An 18,456-nucleotide genomic window follows, 5' to 3' on the forward strand; every position below is an offset into this window, starting at 1 on the left:
GATTTACTTCTGTGTTTTGGGTCATTGTCCTGTTGCATCACCCAACTTCTGTTGAGCTTCAATTGGCAGACAGATAGCCTAACATTCTCCTGCAAAATGTATTGATAAACTTGGGAATTCATTTTTCGGTTGATGATAGCAAGCTATCCAGGCCCTGAGTCAGCAAGGCAGCCCCAAACCATGATGATCCCTCCACCATACTTTACAGTTGGGATGAGGTTTTGATGTTGATGTGCTGTGCCTTTTTTTCCCCCCAAACATAGTGTTGTGTGTTCCTTCCAAACAACTCAACTGTAGTTTGATCTGTCCACAGAATATTTTTCCAGTAGCGCTGGGGAACATCCAGGTGAACTTTTGCAAACTTCAGACGTGCAGCAATGGTTTTTTTTTGGACAGCAATGGCTTTTTCTGTGGTATCCTTCCATGAACACCATTCTTGTTTAGTGTTTTACGTATTGTAGACTTGTCAACAGATGTTAACATGTTCCAGAGATTTCTGTAAGTCTTTAGCGGACACTCTAGGATTCTTCTTAATCTCATTGAGGATTCTGCACAGTGCTCTTGCAGTCATCTTTGGAGGACAACCACTCCTAGGGAGAGTAGCAACAGTGCTGAACTTTCTCCATTTATAGACAATTTGTCTTACCGTGGACTGATGAACATCAAGGCTTTTAGAGATACTTTTGTAAACCTTTCCAGCTTCATGCAAGTCAACAATTATTCATCTTAGGTCTTCTGAGATCTCTTTTGTTCGAGGCATGGTTCACATCAGGCAATGCTCTTGTGAATAGCAAACTCACATTTTGTGAGTGTTTTTTATAGGGCAAGGCAGCTCTAACCAACATCTCCAATCTCGTCTCATTGATTGGACTCAAGGTTAGCGGACTCCTGACTCCAATTAGCTTTTGGAGGAGTCATTAGCCTAGGGGTTCACATACTTTTTCCAACCTAGACTGTGAATGTTTAAATAATGTATTCAATATAGACAAGAAAAATACAATAATTTATGTGTTATTAGTTTAAGCACACTTTGTTTGTCTATTGTTGTGACTTAGATGAAGATCAGATCAAAATTGATGACCAATTTATACATTTATCCAGGTAATTCCAAAGGGTTCATATACTTTTTCTTGCCACTGTACATTTCTATTGGCAACGTTCCAGAACATTGCGACTCCTGAACGCATACCTGATATAAGGCTTCTGATATAATCTACATTGTTTCTTTATGAATCCATGTTAAAAAGTGGTTGGAGGTGATTTCTGATTGGATTTTTTTTTGGGGGGGGGGGGGGGGGGGGGTTCAAAAAGTTGTACAGTTAAAAACTATAAACCCCCAGAGGACAGACACATCCATTTCCAACGTGGTACTCACCTGGGGATCAGTAGTTGGAGATCAGTAGCTGATCAACTTCTTGACGGCATCAAAGCACTTCCACTTGTCTGGGATGTAGAAGGGTTCGAAGATGTGGGGGAAGGGAGTGTCGTAGCCGCAGACTCTAGCGATGGGCGCCTCTAGGTTGAGGAAGCATTCCTCCTGTGGACACACAACAGGTACGTGGTCAGTCTCACTCTCTCAGCAGTCACATCACATCCCTCTGGACATGGATGACAGGCTCTGCTGGTGTTTGGGTATTCGCAACAATTCGTGTTCAGTAGGGCATGCGTTGGAAAGATTTTACAAGAGGAAATCCGAAAGTACTTGTAGTCAGACATTTTCAAATAGTACCTCCCCGTACCGCCATCCTTCTTGTGCCTAAACATGACCAAGTTAATGTCTATCGGACTTTGCATTACACACATAGGGTCAGCATTTTTCTTGACCACATTCCCTAAATTCTAGACCTCAGCTGAATCTGGTAATGAATGGTGTGGCTGTTGAACAAGTTGAGAAGACCAAATTACTTGGCGTTACCTTAGATTGTAAACCGTCATGGTCAAAACATATAGATTCAATGGTTGTAAAGACGGGGAGAGGTCTGTCCGTAATAAAGAGATGCTCTGCTTTTTGACATCACACAATGCAATTTCTGCAGGCTCTAGTTTTGTCTAATCTTGATTATTGTCCAGTCATGTGGTCCAGTGCTGCAAGGAAATACCTAGTTAAGCTGCAGCTGGCTCAGAACAGAGCAGCACATCTTGCTCTTCATTGTAATCAGAGGGCTGATATAAATACTATGCATGCCCGTCTCTCTTGGCTAAGAGTTGAGAAGAGACTAACTGCATCACTTATTTTTATAAGAAACATTGTGCTGAAAATCCCAAAGTGTTTGCATAGTCAACTTACACACAGCTCTGACACACACACACTTACCCCACCAGACATGCCACCAGGGATCTTTTCACAGTCCCCAAATCCAGAACAAATTCAAGAAAGTGTACAGTATTATATAGAGCCATTATTGCATGGAACTCCGTTTCATCTCACATTGTTCAAATGAACAGTAAACCTGGTTTCTAAAAACAGATGAAGCTACACCTCACGGCACAACGCCTCTCCCCTATTTGACCTAGAGAGTTTGTGTGCATGTATTGATATGTAGGCTAGGTGTGCCTTTAAAAACGTTTTATGTAGTTCTGTCCATGAGCTGTTCTTGTCTACTCATGTTCTGTATTATGTCACGTTTCATGTTTTGTGTGGTCCCCAGGAAGAGTAGCTGCTGCTTTTGCAACAGCTAATGGGGATCCTAATACAATATCAAATACCAGAATAAACTCCAGGCCCCTGTTCTGTGCTTGACAACGAGACAGTGGAATCAGTTTCACTGTCATGGCTGTAGACACAGTAATACTAGAAGTGCTTCACTGAAACATTTCCAACAGGTTCAGTGAATTTACTACCACTACCCTTAAAAGTTGGAGACAAATGGCTTATTTAAAATCACAACTCAGAGCTGGCCAACGCACAGCTTGTGTTTTGGCAGTGCTGGTAAACAAGCCATCACTCATGTCTCTATTGGCTTTTGACCTCCTCCCACAGCATTTGAATGCGATGAAGGGGCCAATAGCTTCCACAGGAGAGAAAAGCCATCGCTGAGCCAAATTAGCCATAAGGTCTTAGTAACTAGCATTCCCACACACACACAGACAGTCAGGCTAGCCCTACTCTGTAGACATTGTGTTGTATTTACATGTTTCTGCAGCAATATGTTTTTCATCTCCTCAAAAACATCTGGCAGGGTTCAGAAGAACGTCAGGCTCCATGAGAAAGCCTTTGTGCGTCTCCTTATTTCACGGACTGTAAAAACACAAGAGAGAGCCTGCAGATGCGCGTCGGCTCCACGTCCCCAGTACCATGCCAGGTCCGCGGAGTCTAATTCACAGCTATAGCTTTAGCATTGCCAGCAGCGGCATGTCTCAGGATGCTTTGATATATTAAAAGGGGAATTAGCAGACATACAAAATGGTCCTCTGGGTCATAAAGGCTTACTGTACCACAAGACGGGAATACATATGTAGTATACACTATTACCACTGTGGTACAACAGAGGTCATAAATCAGTGTTAAAAGCAATTCATTTTTTTTCCCTCCAGGTGTTAGGTTCTAAATGAACCTATTAACTCACGGACGATTAGTAAAGCTTAAACCAAGTTAATTCACCCATTGGGTCAATAGAGCTGCACAAAGACATGTTTCCACCAGTGGTAGTATATATACACACCCCGATTTGGGTGGAGTATCCTCCGCCTCTTTAAATATTACATCTTTATTGCTAGGCAAGAAGTTAAGTGATACGGGCCACAAACTGTTCCTTCTCCCTTAGGGTGACCTGACCTCGACCCGCTTCCTCACTAATCCACAGCTCTCTGCCCTTATCAGTGCCTGCCAACATCTGAACGTCTTCCCTGCACTCAGTACATTCCAAGTTTAATTGCCTCCACCATATACATTCCTCCTACAGATAACCATTAACTTCTGGTGTACACCCTCTAGACCATAGCACTCAATATTTCAATAGAATACCTGATAATTAACACTATTCCAAGTTTAAGAGTCAGAACCCAGAATCCATCACAAGTTTACAGTGTGCTCATGTGTATGGCTCATGGCCCACTGTAGTGTATCAAAGGGGGGGGTGGGGGTGCCATTACTCAGCCCACAACAGGCATCCCCACTCTGCCTTGCTAATTAGTGGTGATTAGCTTTAATGGATGCCTGCAGTTAGTGCCAGCCAGCATCCCCTCCCCATCCAACACTACCCCTCCTTGGCCAAGTGGGCCAAACGGTTTCCGTGGATAAGTCCTTCTGTCGCCTCCAACAGTCTTGGGCAGAGCTGGGAGACTGGGCATGATGCATTGTATGTATAAGACCATAAGTTCACATATTCTATAGTTAAATATATCTATCCACCTATTGCACCTAGTTGAGGCAAGAACATGAATCAATTTAGCCTCTGTAAGGTTAAACTCGAATAAGCCCCAAATTAGTTTTCACAGTCTTAAAGAACTTTAATAGCTCTTCAACACTTGGAAGGTGGAAGATTTTCTTGATGCAGAACTCTCAGAAAGGACGCTCACAATGTCTGGCGGTGGCATGTATGCCACTAAAGAAAATAAAAACATTTGAGCTGCGATGACTAATTATATTCTTTGACCAGTTGTCCTTGCCATGTTGCTCAGTGGAAAGCTATTCCTGGTCATGGGGGCTAGGAGTGTAACAGTGTAAAAGGCAGACACGTGTGTGGCAGCTGGAGAGGGCCTGCAGTGGACTTCAGAGACAGATTGACAGCACACTTAAATCATGAAGACGAAGATTAAAACTTAAGATGAGTCTGGTCAGGCCTGCATTTTTGTAGAGTTACATCAGAGGTGTGATAAATCCTGTCAGACTTTTTGAAAGAATGGCAACATGTAGCGTAGTCCATGTAGCCTAGTCCATCTCCCCTAATTTACTGTCTTGATAGAGGACCATCCGTGTCTCTAGAGTGCAGAGCATTAACCTCTCTAGTACATGTGGGACGAACTCGTCCCACCTACGTAACAGCCACTGAAATCCAGTGGCGCGATTTTTGAATCGTTAGAAATGCTATAACTTCAATTTCTCAAACATATGACTATTTCACAGCTATTTAAAGACAAGAATCTCGTTAATCTAACCCCACTGTCCGATTTCAAAAAGGCTTTACAACAAAAGCAAAACATTAGATTATGTTAGCAGAGTACCCAGCCAGAAATAATCACACAGCCATTTTTCAAGCTAGCATATCATGTCACATAAACCCAAACCACAGCTAAATGCAGCACTAACCTTTTATAATCTTCATCAGATGACACACCTAGGACATTGTGTTATACAATACATGCATGTCTGTTCAATCAAGTTCATATTTATATCAAAAACCAGCTTTTTACATTAGCATGTGACGTTCAGAAAAAGCATAACCACCGCAAACTTCCGGTGAATTTACTAACAGTTTGCTAAATTACTCACGATAAACGTTCACAAAAAGCATAACAATTATTTTAAGAATTATAGATACATTACCCCTCTATGCACTCGATATGTCCGATTTTAAAATAGCTTTTCGGATGAAGCACATTTTGCAATAATCTAAGTACATAGCCCGGCATTACAGGGCTAGCTATTTAGATACCCACCCAGGTCAGCATCCACCAAAATCACATTTCCTATAAGAAAGATGTTCTTACCTTGCTTGTTCTTCATCAGAATACACTGCCAGGACTTCTACTTCAATAACAAATGTTGGTTTGGTCCCAAATAATCCATCGTTATGTTCCAACAGCGACGTTTTGTTCGTGAGTTCTAGAATGCCTTTTCGCGGTGTCGCGCATGGCGCATTGGCGTGTCAAAAATGTCTAAATATTCCATTACCGTACTTCGAAGCATGTCAACCGCTGTTTAAAACCAATTTTTATGCCATTTATGTCATAGAGAAGTGTTAATATTCCGACCGGGAGTATGCATTGAGCCTAAACAGCCGAATAAAATTTCTCCTCAGAAGCGACTCATGCACGCGCATCATTGAAAGGTCCTCCGAGCATCCACTTACAAAAGGCGATAATATATTTCAACCTGAGGTTCCCTCGTAAACCTTCAGTTATTTCGCGGGCTCTGAGAGCCTATTGGAGCCCTGGGAATTGTCACGTTACAGCTAAGATCCTTACTTTTCAATAAAAAGAGGTAAGACGCACGACTCCTTGTCAGACAGGGTACTTCCTGCTTGAAGCCTTGTCAGGTTTTTGCCTGCCATAGGAGTTCTGTTATACTCACAGACACCATTCAAACAGTTTTAGAAAATTCAGAGTGTTTTCTATCCAAACCTGAACAATAATATGCATATTCTAGCTTCTGAGTTGGTGTAGGAGGCCGTTAAAAATGGGAACATATTTTTTCCAAAATTCTCAATACTGCCCCCTATACCAAACAGGTTAAGGGAGAACGTCTCATGAGACAGTCTATGATCCACAGGCAGACAAAGACAGTACTAAAGGCTTTTTCCTGTCAGATTCCAAACTGTAATCTCCTCTAAATACACTTACTTACTGGAAGCAGGAGAAAAGAACAGTCTGGTTGCTTGTCACCACAGCTAAATGGTGATGTGCCACAGAACTCCGATTTCCCTCAAATCGCTGTTTATCTTTGGAGAAAACACATCATTATATGCAATCTGACTTAAATGTCTGCATATAAATGACAAAATGGCGGACTGCATCTCTCGAGGAGGCAATATTGAAAAATGTAAAAATACCAACTGGCGGGGGTTTAGATTTGCAGTTGGGCTTTTTGCCTCCTGTCACACGGAAAAAGTGTGTCAGCGACAGCCACAGATCGGGGAATTCAGTCACTCCCGGGTTATACCAATATTACTAAATGGGACTGCCAACAACAACAAATCACACACTGCCCTCTGGGCACACACTAGCTGAATCCGTATGTGACTAGGAATCACCGTGGAAAATACATTGGATTTGAAATAAGTAATCAACCAGTTATATGTTTTGATCTAATTTGAACCAGCGTTGTAAACATTGAAATTAGGGTAAAATGTTCACTTAAATACATTGACTTAACCTGACTAACAGGTTGTTACATGAATCTAATTTCAACATAATTATCAGAACTATGTAATGTTGAAATTGCATTGAAAATCATCCTACAGTCAATTGGGTAGTTGAAATTTTGTTGAATTTCATGTCATTTGGACATTTTTAGGACTGACCCCATTTAGTCGACTGGTCGATTGTTTGGTTGATATTTGTTGACCAACAGCCTACTTTTTTATATTTAGTCCCAAATATAGTGCCTTCGGAAAGTACACAGACCCCTTGATTTTTCCCACATTTTGTTAAGCCTTATTCTAAAATGGATTAAATAAATACAAATTAATCAGCAATCTAAACACAGGTTTTTAGAAATGTTTGCATATTTATTAAAAATAAAACAGAAATACCTTATTTACATAAGCATTCAGACCCTTTGCTATGAGACTCGACATTGAGCTCAAGCGCATCCTGTTTCCATTGATCATCCTTGATGTTTCTACAACTTCATTGGAGTTCACCTGTGGTAAAATCAATTGATTGGACATGATTTGGAAAGGCACACACCTGTCTATATAATGGTCCCACAGTTGACAGCGCATATCTAGGCAAAAACCAAGCCAGGATGTCGAAGGAATTGTCCGTAGAGCTCAGAGACAGGATTGTGTCGGGGCACAAATCTGGGGAAGGGTACAAAAACATTTCTGCAGCATTGAAGGTCCACAAGAACAGAGTGGCCTCCATCGTCAAGAAGTTTGGAACCACCAAGACTCTTCCTAGAGCCGCCCGGCCAAACAATTGGGGGAGAAGGGGCTTGGTCAGGGAGGTGACCAAGAACCTGACGGTCACTCTGACAGAGCTCTACAGTTCCTCTGTGGAGATGGGAGAACCTTCCAGAAAGACAACCATCTCTGCTGCACTCCACAAATCAGGCCTTTACGGTAGACTGTCCAGACTGAAGCAACTCCTCAGTAAAAGGCACATGACAGCCCACTTGTAGTTCGCCAAAGGGCACCTAAAGACTCTGACCATGAGAAACAAGATTCTCTGGTATGATGAAACCGAGATTGAACTCTTTGGCCTGAATGCCAAGCATCACGCCTGGAGGAAACTTGGCACCATCCTTACGGTGAAGCATGGTGGTGGCAGCATCATGCTGTGGGGATGTTTTTCAGTGGCAGGGCTGGGAGACTAGTCAGGATCCAGGCAAAGATGAACGGAGCAAAGGACAGAAAGATCCTTGACGAAAACCTGCTCCAGAGTGCTCAGGACCTCAGACTAGGGTGAAGGTTCACCTTCCAACAGGACAACGACCCTATGTATACAGCCAAGACAATGCAGGAGTGGCTTCTGGACAAGTCTCTGAATGTCCTTGAGTGGCCCAGCCAGAGCCCGGACTTGAAGCCGATCAAACATTTCTGGACAGACCTGAAAATAGCTCTGCAGCAACGCTTCCCATCCAATGTGACAGAGCTTGAGAGGATCTGCAGAGAGGAATGGGAGAAACTCCAAATACAGGTGTGCCAAGCTTGTAGCGTTATACTGGCTGTAATTGCTGCCAAAGGTGCTTCAACAAAGTACTGAGTGAAGGGTCTGAATACTTATGTAAACGTGACATTTCAGTTTACACTTTTTATACATTTGCAAAAATAAACCGTTTTTGATTGTCATTATGGGATATTGTGTGTAGATTGATGGGAAAAAAAGATTTAATCCATTTTTGAATACGGCTGTTACGTAACAAAATGTGGAAAAAGTCAAGGGGTTTGAATACTTTCCGAATGCACTGTATATATTATATATTTTTTTAAATGGCACACAAGACATCTATCATTCACACCTGTCTCAGTGGACTAATCCATTGCAGAGGCTGTGGCAATGGCACACCGGTAGTAAGTCTACATTTAGAGTAAATTCCCATAATTTTTAATCTACAATGTTTGTTAGGTTACGGTCATTTCTGTTAATATATTCAATATATTATGAGTCTTACCTTCCTCATTGTAGGAGTGGACACCGTTTGCAGAACGCACAACCTAGGCTACACTTTCATTCCATTTACAAGTTGTCAATTTACAAATTGTCTTTTGTTTGGAGCGCTCCTATCAATCTTGAGAAAGGAAACACACCTGATTACGTATAGAAGTAGGCCTAGGCTACCTGGCCTGCAAGGAAATGTAGGCCAATAAATTTGCCCAGATCTGGGGATCTGATACTATTTCTGACTGTCTTAACTCACCACCACTGTGGAGCTTCTCAAAGTAATTTTTTCTTCGCCTCTAGCAGCAAGTAAACAAAGTATGTTTTTACATCCATTGAGAATGACAATAGTTCCTCAACGTAGCCTATTTGAAAAATCTTTCCAGCTCTCTCCCTTTCGATAACCACAGCATGAAAGGGGAAGAAAATGTCATGCTCCGATCCAGTGGAAACTCCATAAAATAGGCCTACCTGATTACTTCTTATCCCTTGCGCAAATAGCCTACAGCTGTGTGTCAGGAGCTTACTGGTGTGGGAAACTGAGGGCCCAAAATATTGTATTTAATGTTGTAAGTTTGCTAGCACTAGCTTTGGGCTGGACCAAGTTGATAGTTGACAAGTTCCTTGCAGACAGGCCATGTGTAGCCAATATGACTTATGGGATATTTATTTTTATCAGGATATTGGCTACCTGCAGGCTGCTATTTTTACATATTGGCAATGGCAATAAAAAGTTACCAATCTAAAAGTATCTTTTTCATTTATAATTTTGATTAACGACATGACGTTGCTTGAGATATGAAAACTATTATAAATTGAAACTGTTCCACGAAAATGTACATATAAAAATCATAACTGGCACGCAGATCTGTAGAAATGGTACGATAAATTGGCACTCCAAATTGAAAAGCTTGCAGACCGCTGGTGTAGCCCTTTACCAGCAACTTCAGGAGCTTAACAGAAGGCCAGCAGCAGCGGGAGGAGGTGGTTAGGAACAGGTTATTTTCTTCTAGTTAGGATATATTGATCTCTGGCTCCCTTTTTAGTAATTTGTGCGTCTTTATTTTTAATTACAATGCTTAAAGCATCAGACCAGCTCAGTAGCCTACATAGTTAATTTTATTAAAACATATGGAAAAATTCACGTTAAAATGTTTTGACTGATCGATTGGCTGAAAGAACAGACGACTCTCGGTCTACTAAGATTCTTTTTTTTGTCGGGGACAGCCCTAGACATTTTATTTGAACTTGTTTCAATGTTGATAGTAAAATGGTATCAACATCGTTTCAGTGTCATGCCTCATGAACCTAAATACAGAGGTATATTGAAATAAAATGTGAAGCCAAAATCCAACAATTCCTGCCTGAACATTGACTCCTACTAGTATACGAGGGGCAATGCACTTCAGAGAGAACAAGTCTACCGTCCAGATGATTACCTCTATGTATCCTGCTTAGATTTGGAAACAAGAGGTGTTCAATTCAGCGGAGCTCCCGTCAACACATTTAGACATTAATAAGCTTCCATACTAATTTGAGTAGACTACCAAAATAACACTGAATAGTTGAAAGTAACTAACTTTTATTACATAAGTTGTATGTGAAAGTCAATTCGGAGTGAGGTTGAGTTTATGTAGGCTACATTGACATCTGATTTGCCCAATAAAGGCCACCATAATTTCAACATTTAGCTAGGTATACTCTCATTCATCTATCTTTGGAAGTTTAGAAATAGCTACCATTAGCCCTATAAATAGGATGCCAAATTCATGATACAAATAATAACATTACACTTTTACCTTTGGATATAGTCTTATATACTGCACGTTATTAATAATATTTATTAAAACGCCACCCCGTTCACGATAATGGTTTGCTCCTACACACAGTGAGTCATGTGGCCGTGGCTTGCTATACAAAGCAGGCAGACTGGCATAGAGGCATTCAGTTACTGTTGCATTCAGATTGAACATTAGAATGGGCCAAACGAGTGACCTAAGCGCCTTTGAGCGTGGTATGATCGTCGGTGCCAGGAATGCCGGTTCCAGTATCTCAGAAATGGCCGGCGTCCTGGGCTTTTCACGTTGATGAGAGGTCGAAGGAGAATGGCAAGAATTGTGCAAGCTAAGGCATACCACAAAAAGGAAAATAACGGTAAAGTACAACAGAAGTGTGCAGGAAGGCATCTCGGCACGCACTTGTCGGTCGTTACCACAGATGATGACCACACCTTTTCCACTCCTATTAGATAAAAACATGGAGAAGTGGCTCCAGTGGGCACACAATCACCAACACTGGACAATTGAGGAGTGGAAAAAAATAACCTGGTCCAACGAATCCCAGTTCCTGTTGTGTCATGCTGATGGCAAAGTCGGGATTTGGCATAAGCACCATGAGTCCATAGCCCCGTCCTGCCTGGTGTCAATCGTACAGGCTAGTGGCGGTGGTCTAATGATGTGTGGAACATTTTTCTGGCACACGTGAGGTCCCTTGATACCAAATGAACGACGTTTTCATGCCCCAAAGAATTCAGACTGTTATGGAGGCAAAGGGGTGTCCGACCGGTACTAGATGGGTATATCTAATAAGCTGGCCAATGTGTGTGTACTATCCAAGCAGAAGATACTCCTTCAAATTTGATATTTGATTGTGTTCACAATTCAATATAAAGTTTGTCCACAATTGAATAATTGATATGTTCGATTCATGTCTCAATCTCTACCAAAAATCTAAGTTAAAGAATTGCACTAAATCAAATCAAACTTTAATTGCACTTCAAATAAAGTTTGATTTGATTTAGTCCTATTCGCCAACTTAGATTTTTGGATGAGATGGAGGCATGAATCCAACATAACATAACTTGTAGACTACATTTGAAAATCAACCAACCATCCTTCAAATACAAGACAATATACAAACATAAAAGTGTATTATTAAAATCATGAATTTTGCATCCTATTTATAGGGCTAACGGTGCATTACCAAAAGTATGTGGACACCTGCTCGTCGAACATCTCATTCCAAAATCATGGGCATTAATATGGAGTTGGTCCCTCATTTGGGGCTATAACAGCCTTCACTCTTCTGAGAAGGTTTTCCACTAGATGTAGGAACATTGCTGCGGGGACTTGCTTCCATTCAGCCACAAGAGCATGAGTGAGGTGGGCACTGATGTTGGGCGATTAGGCCTGGCTCGCACTCTGCGTTCCAATTCATCCCAAAGGTGTTTGATGGGGTTGAGGTCAGGGCTCTGTGCAGGCCAGTCAAATTCTTCCACACCGATCGACTAACCGTTTCTGTATGGACTTCTCTCTGTGCACTGGGATATTGACATGCTGAAACAGGAAAGGGCCTTCACCAAACTGTTGCCACATAGTTGGAACCACAAAATCGTCTAGAATGTCATTGAATGATGTAGCGTTAAGATTTCGCTTCACTGAAACTACCGAACCATGAAAAACAGCCCCAGACCATTATTCCACCTCCACTAAACTTTACAGTTGGCCCTATGCATTGGGGCAGGTAGCATTCGCCTGGCATCCGCCAAACCCAGATTTGTCCGTTGGACTGCCAGATGGTAAAGAGTGATCCATTGCTCCAGAAAACACATTTCCAGTGCTCCAGAGTCCAATGGCCACGAGCTTGACGCCACTCCAGCCAAAGCTTGCCATTGTGCATGACCTTAAGCTTGTGTGTGGCTGCTGGGCCACGGAAACCCATTTCATGAAGCTCCCAACTGAGTTATTGTGCTGACGTTGCTTCCAGAGGCAGTTTGGAACTCGGTAGTGAGTGTTGCAACCGAGGATAAGGGTCTGAATACTTATGTAAATAAGATATTTCAGTTTAGTATTTTTTTTATACATTTGCAAACATTTCTAAAAACCTGTTTTTGCTTTGTCATTATGGGGTATTGTGTGTAGATTGATGTGGGGGGAAACAAACAATTTAAATCAATTTTACAATAAGGCTGTAACAAAATGTGGAAAAAGTCAAGGGGTCTGAATACTTTCCGAATATACTGTGTGGCGCAGCACATAAGAAAGCATCAGTGAGATCTGGGGTGTACTTTCCTCTGCCTAGTCTCTCAGCACCGTTTAATCTGTACCTTTATCAGACTTACATAGGCTCTCCAATGACTGATTATCAACAAACATAGGCCATTTCAACACCGCTCTGAGGTTGACAGCAGTCCATTGATTTTTTTTTCATTTTTTATCAGAGTTCTTATTTTACTGGGTTTACAAATAATACATGGTGTGGTCATTTTTTTTTAAAGACATCTTGGAAAATCCATTTTGATCTTAAAAAGTATTTGTTTACTTCCATGGTTCCCATATGAACAATGGTTTCAGAGGGTTCAAAGACAGCAGCAGTTAGTGGGTTCATAAAGACTGGAAGCTTTTAGAGACTGATTAGAGGAGTTAATTAAGACTTCCTGTGTACTAGTACTTACATGTATTACTTACTAAGCAACTTCCTGGAAGGAAAAATGAGTCACACATTCTGTGATCAATGAGTCACACATTCTCTGGTCAAATTTAGGGAAATTCCTTGCAATTTAGATGAAAATCTACTTCTACAGGTAAAGGATGGACCAGTATGGATGAATTAACACCCAAACTGGCCAAAGAGGGGTTCATGCTAGGCTGTGGCCATTCAACCCATCAATTGTCAAAAAAGAAAACAAGGAGCTTGGAGCGATACCTCATGTCCATACTCTACCACAGCCTGCAGGCTATCCAATTTCACTTTCCTCAGTGTGTGAGTAGCCTAACAGGCCTCTTCCATAAACACATCCCTTTGAATGAGATTGATGTATCCTGTGAGGGAGAGAGATGGGGCATCCAGCCATGGTTTTACAGTGGAAGGCGCAGGAAAACAGCGCCTGAGGAAACAAACCAGCTTTCTTTAAAACGGCCTGACAGGCAAACAAGGGCTCTGCTTCTGATTCGGAAGGCATTTATGGCAGAAAAACGGCAGGCCTTCATCTTTGACCAACCCCAACTGGGCCGGAATGGAAGACAGCCATCTTTGATGTGAGGCCCAGACCAGTAGTACCACAGCTCAGCGATAAGCGAATACGGTCTGATATACCACAGCTGTCAGCCAATCAGCATTCAGGGCTCAAACCACCCAGTTTATAATCTGGGATTGGTGTTTGCAGTGACTGGGGAGATGCAGCATGAACTGTTCCTCAATAAATAAATAAATAAAGAAAGAAAATCACATGGACGCTCTAGTTTTGCTTGTGTATCTCAAGTAATGCTTCATCCCTAAGTGTACTTCCACGTATAGCGTGAAACAGACTTAAAGCCACAGTGTTGCTTGTAAAAACAGCCTCTACTGTACAATCCAATCCCAGGGGTCTAGCCTATAAATACTATACAGTACCAGTCTTTTACACATCTACTCATTCAGGGATTTTGTCTATTTTTACTACATTGTAGAATAATAGTGAAGACATCAAAACTATGAAATAACACATATCGAATCATGTAGTAACCAAAAAAAAAGTGTTAAATCAAAATATTTTTGATATTCTTCAAAGTAGCCACTCTTTGCCTTGACAGCTTTCCACACTCTTGGCATTCTCTCAACCAGCTTCATGAGGTAGTCACCTGTAATGCATTTTTCCTTCTTAACGTGTTTGAGCCAAATCAGTTGTGTTGTGACAAGGTAGGGGTGGTATACAGAAGATAGCCCTATTTGGTAAAAAAAAAAAAAAGACCAAATCCATATTAATGCAAGAATAGCTCAAATCAGAAAAGAGAAACGACAGTCCATCATTACTTTAAACATGAAGGTCAGTCAATGCAGAGCATTCAAGAACTTTGAAAGTTTCTTTAATTGCAGTCGAAAAACCATCAAGCGCTATGATGAAACTGGCTCTCATGAGGACAGCCACAGGAAAGGAAGACCCAGAGTTAACTCTAATGAACGCATCCTCTGCAGCAGAGGTAAATGCTTTACAGAGTTCAAGTAACAGACACATCAACATCAACTGCTCAGAGGCGACTACGTGAATCAGGTCTTCATGGTAGAATTGCTGGAAATCTGTCCGTTGGTCTGATGAGTCCAAATTTGAGATTTTTGGTTCCAACCGCCGTGTCTTTGTGAGACGCAGAGTAGGTGAATGGATGAGCTCCGCATGTGTGGTTCCCACCGTGATGCATGGTGGAAGAGGTGTGATGGTGTGGGGGTGGGGGGGCTTTACTTGTGACACTGTCGGTGATTTCTTTAGAATTCAAGGCACACAACCAGCATCCTGCAGTGTTACGCCATCCCATCTGGTTTGCGCTATCATTTGTTTTTCAACAGGACAATGACCCAACACACCGCCAGGCTGTGTAAGGGCTATTTAACCAAGAAAGAGAGTGATGGAGTGCTGCATCAGATGACCTGGCCGCCACAATCATACAACCTCAACCCAATTGAGATGGTTTGGGAGGAGTTGGACCACAGAGTGAAGGAAAAGCAGCCAACAAGTGCTCAGCATATGTGGGAACTTCAAGACTTTTGTAAAAAACATTCCAGGTGAAGGTGGTTGAGAGAATCTCAAATATATTTTGTTTTTTTGGCTACTACATGATTCCATATGTGTTATCATAGTTTTGATGTTTTCAGTATTATTTTCCAATGAAGAAAATAGTAAAAATAAAGAAAAACCCTGGAATGAGTAGATGTGTCCAAACTTTTGACTGGTACCGTATGTATGTAGCACAGCAAGGTCCATGTGTTAATTGTCACAAAGCTGTACGCACAGTAGTATGGGAGAGGCTGCTCAACTTTACCATGGCACTCTTTGTATCCCTGAGGTCCATTGTAAGTCAGCAGAGAAGCTCTGATATGAGTAGTCTGCCAATGACAACACCTTTTGTGAGGTGCAGCTAATCCACCATCCCTCAACTCTGCTGTTCCAAATTTTAAAGAAAGTAAAACTAATCCATAATTGGACCGTGCTTACACTGCCCTGAGGCAGTTGACTTTGACCCGCTTATTCTTTAGTTTCACCCTCCTGTCCAGACATAATACATTGACAAAAGCATTATATATATATATATATATATATATAGCCACTCCTGAAGTCACTTTAAAACATGGACAGGGGTGGAAAGAGTTTTGCACATGCCTCAAAGCCAGATAACAAAACAGCTGAACATTGGGATAAGCCTACTGACGGCCTGATTTAAATTATTTATTCTTCAACAATCCAAATTAAACAACAAGCTCCAGGGTGGGTAAATCAAGGCATACTCTCAGTCCTGTCACTTCTAAGAAAATCTATTTTCACAGAGTTCAAAGTATATTTCACATAAAGAATAGAATAAAAGTTGAGTCCTGGACTCCGACAGCTGAGCATGCACTTTGTCAATTGTAACAGTAACCCATACAAGACTATAAGCCATTTGTATCACAGGCCTTCATTCCCACCATGTGCCCCTGAATGGGATATTCCAGGCCGAGTCTTGCTTTTGACTGGTGGTGAGGTGTGGTGCAGGGTCTCCCTCTCTGCTTTTGACTGGTGGTGAGGTGTGGTGCAGGGTCTCCCTCTCTGCTTTTGACTGGTGGTGAGGTGTGGTGCAGGGTCTCCCTCTCTGCATTTGACTGGTGGTGAGGTGTGGTGCAGGGTCTCCCTCTCTGCTTTTGACTGGTGGTGAGGTGTGGTGCAGATCTCCCTCTCTGCTCTTGACTCTTGTTAAGTAGTGGTTTAAGTTTCCCTTTCTGGTCGTTCCCTTGAGAGCACTGGATGTTGTTGTTGTTATGGTAGTTCCCAAAGGCTTGACCCAGGTCCGATAGCTCAGCACCTTTCTACTAAAAGCCCTATTTTTAGCGCCTTTTCCGTTTCATTGCGTTATCAGCGCAGAACCCACGCCACATTCCCGTTATTAGCGGGTGAGTCACCACAGTCCGGCGAGTTGCAGTACTGACCATCACCCCTGGGCCATCTGGACAGGGTGCAAGTGGGCCATCCAGAGCCAGCGCTGTCACGTTGCCAAGGGAAGTTGGCCATGAGAGTCTGTGTGTGCCCTGCTCTTGAGGGGAAACAACGTGGCACGTGGCCGCAACACCTGGATGCACTTAGACATGAGGCGCAAGTGCGTGTGATCATTTATTCTGTCAGTAGTGGTTGAGGATTCATTTGGCGCGAGATGAAAGCAGTCTCAACAATACCTCATCATACACAAAGCTCATAAATCTAATGGCTATACACAATAAAAACAAGGTATTAAAACGCTATAAACAGTTATATTACCATATGCCATCTCACATTCAACAATGGTTACCTCGGGACACAAAACATGTGAAAACATGGGTATTACTCAGACCATTAATCCTACCAATAAGCAGGTCTGGGGATAACAACATGAGTGACAGCCAGGGAGAAGAGAAGGACCAATTCCAGGGCCCTCATCTCAGCGCTAGACCAGTGCTGATGCAGACACACAGGGTATCATCCACTTGAGGTAATGCCTACACTGAATAGCATGCCATTATCCGGATACCTTTGAGTGTGGTCTAGGTAGAAGAAGAAAAAAACGATTGGCGGCCCTGCCGACAAGGGTCATAATCATAACTCAGGAATAGCTCATGGAGGTGAAACTGTGGCTTATGCCCTCTCACATTCTCCCTGAAGGGAACACAGCACATACTTTGATCATGCCCTAACCAGGCCAGAGCAGTCTTCACCAGACAGAGGGAGGGAGGGAGGTATGGAGGGAAAAATAGAGTGAGGCAGAGGGGATACACCTCCAGTACAGTCAGTACAGTCCATGAGCAAAAATGTGAGTATTAGTTTTAACTGGCTTAATCTAATATATATATATATATTACTCATTTCAACTGACAAAGTCTACCAAGTTTCAGTATGACATATCTGACACACAGTTGAAGTCGGAAGTTTACATACACCTTAGCCAAATGCATTTAAACTCCATTTTTCACAATTCCTGACATTTAATCCTAGTAAATATTCCCTGTCTTAGGTCAGTTAGGATCAACACTTCATTTTAAGAATGCGAAATGTCAGAATAATAGTAGAGAGAATGATTTATTTCAGCTTTTATTTCTTTCATCACATTCCCAGTGGGTCAGAAGTTTACATGCACTCAATTAGTATTTGGTAGCATTGCCTTTAAATTGTTTAACTTGGGTCAAACGTTTCAGGTAGCCTTCCACAAGCTTCCCACAATAAGTTGGGTGAATTTTGGCCCATCCCTCCTGACAGAGCTGGTGTAACTGAGTCAGGTTTGTAGGCCTCCTTGCTCGCACACACTTTTTCAGTTCTGCCAACACATTTTCTATAGGACTGAAGTCAGGGCTTTGTGATGGCAACTCCAATACCTTGCCTTTGTTGTCCTTAAGCAATTTTGCCACAACTTTGGAAGTATGCTTGGGGTCATTGTCCATTTGGAAGACCCATTTGCGACCAAGCTTTAACTTCCTGACTGATGTCTTGAGATGTTGCTTCAATAT

At 42.0% G+C, this 18,456-nt stretch overlaps 1 protein-coding gene across 1 annotated transcript in view; it reads right to left on the reverse strand.

Annotated features, from left to right (window-relative positions):
• LOC115175927 (2-oxoisovalerate dehydrogenase subunit beta, mitochondrial) overlaps positions 1-18,456 on the reverse strand; it is a 96,201-nt gene that overhangs the window by 1,401 nt on the left and 76,344 nt on the right. The window contains exon 10 of the mRNA XM_029735578.1: positions 1,376-1,537. Coding sequence (XP_029591438.1) covers positions 1,397-1,537 — 141 coding nt within the window. The 3' untranslated portion in view covers positions 1,376-1,396. The remainder of the gene's footprint in view (positions 1-1,375; positions 1,538-18,456) is intronic.

The sequence above is a fragment of the Salmo trutta genome, chromosome 3 (genome assembly GCF_901001165.1).
Source record: "Salmo trutta chromosome 3, fSalTru1.1, whole genome shotgun sequence".
Lineage (NCBI taxonomy): Eukaryota > Metazoa > Chordata > Actinopteri > Salmoniformes > Salmonidae > Salmo > Salmo trutta.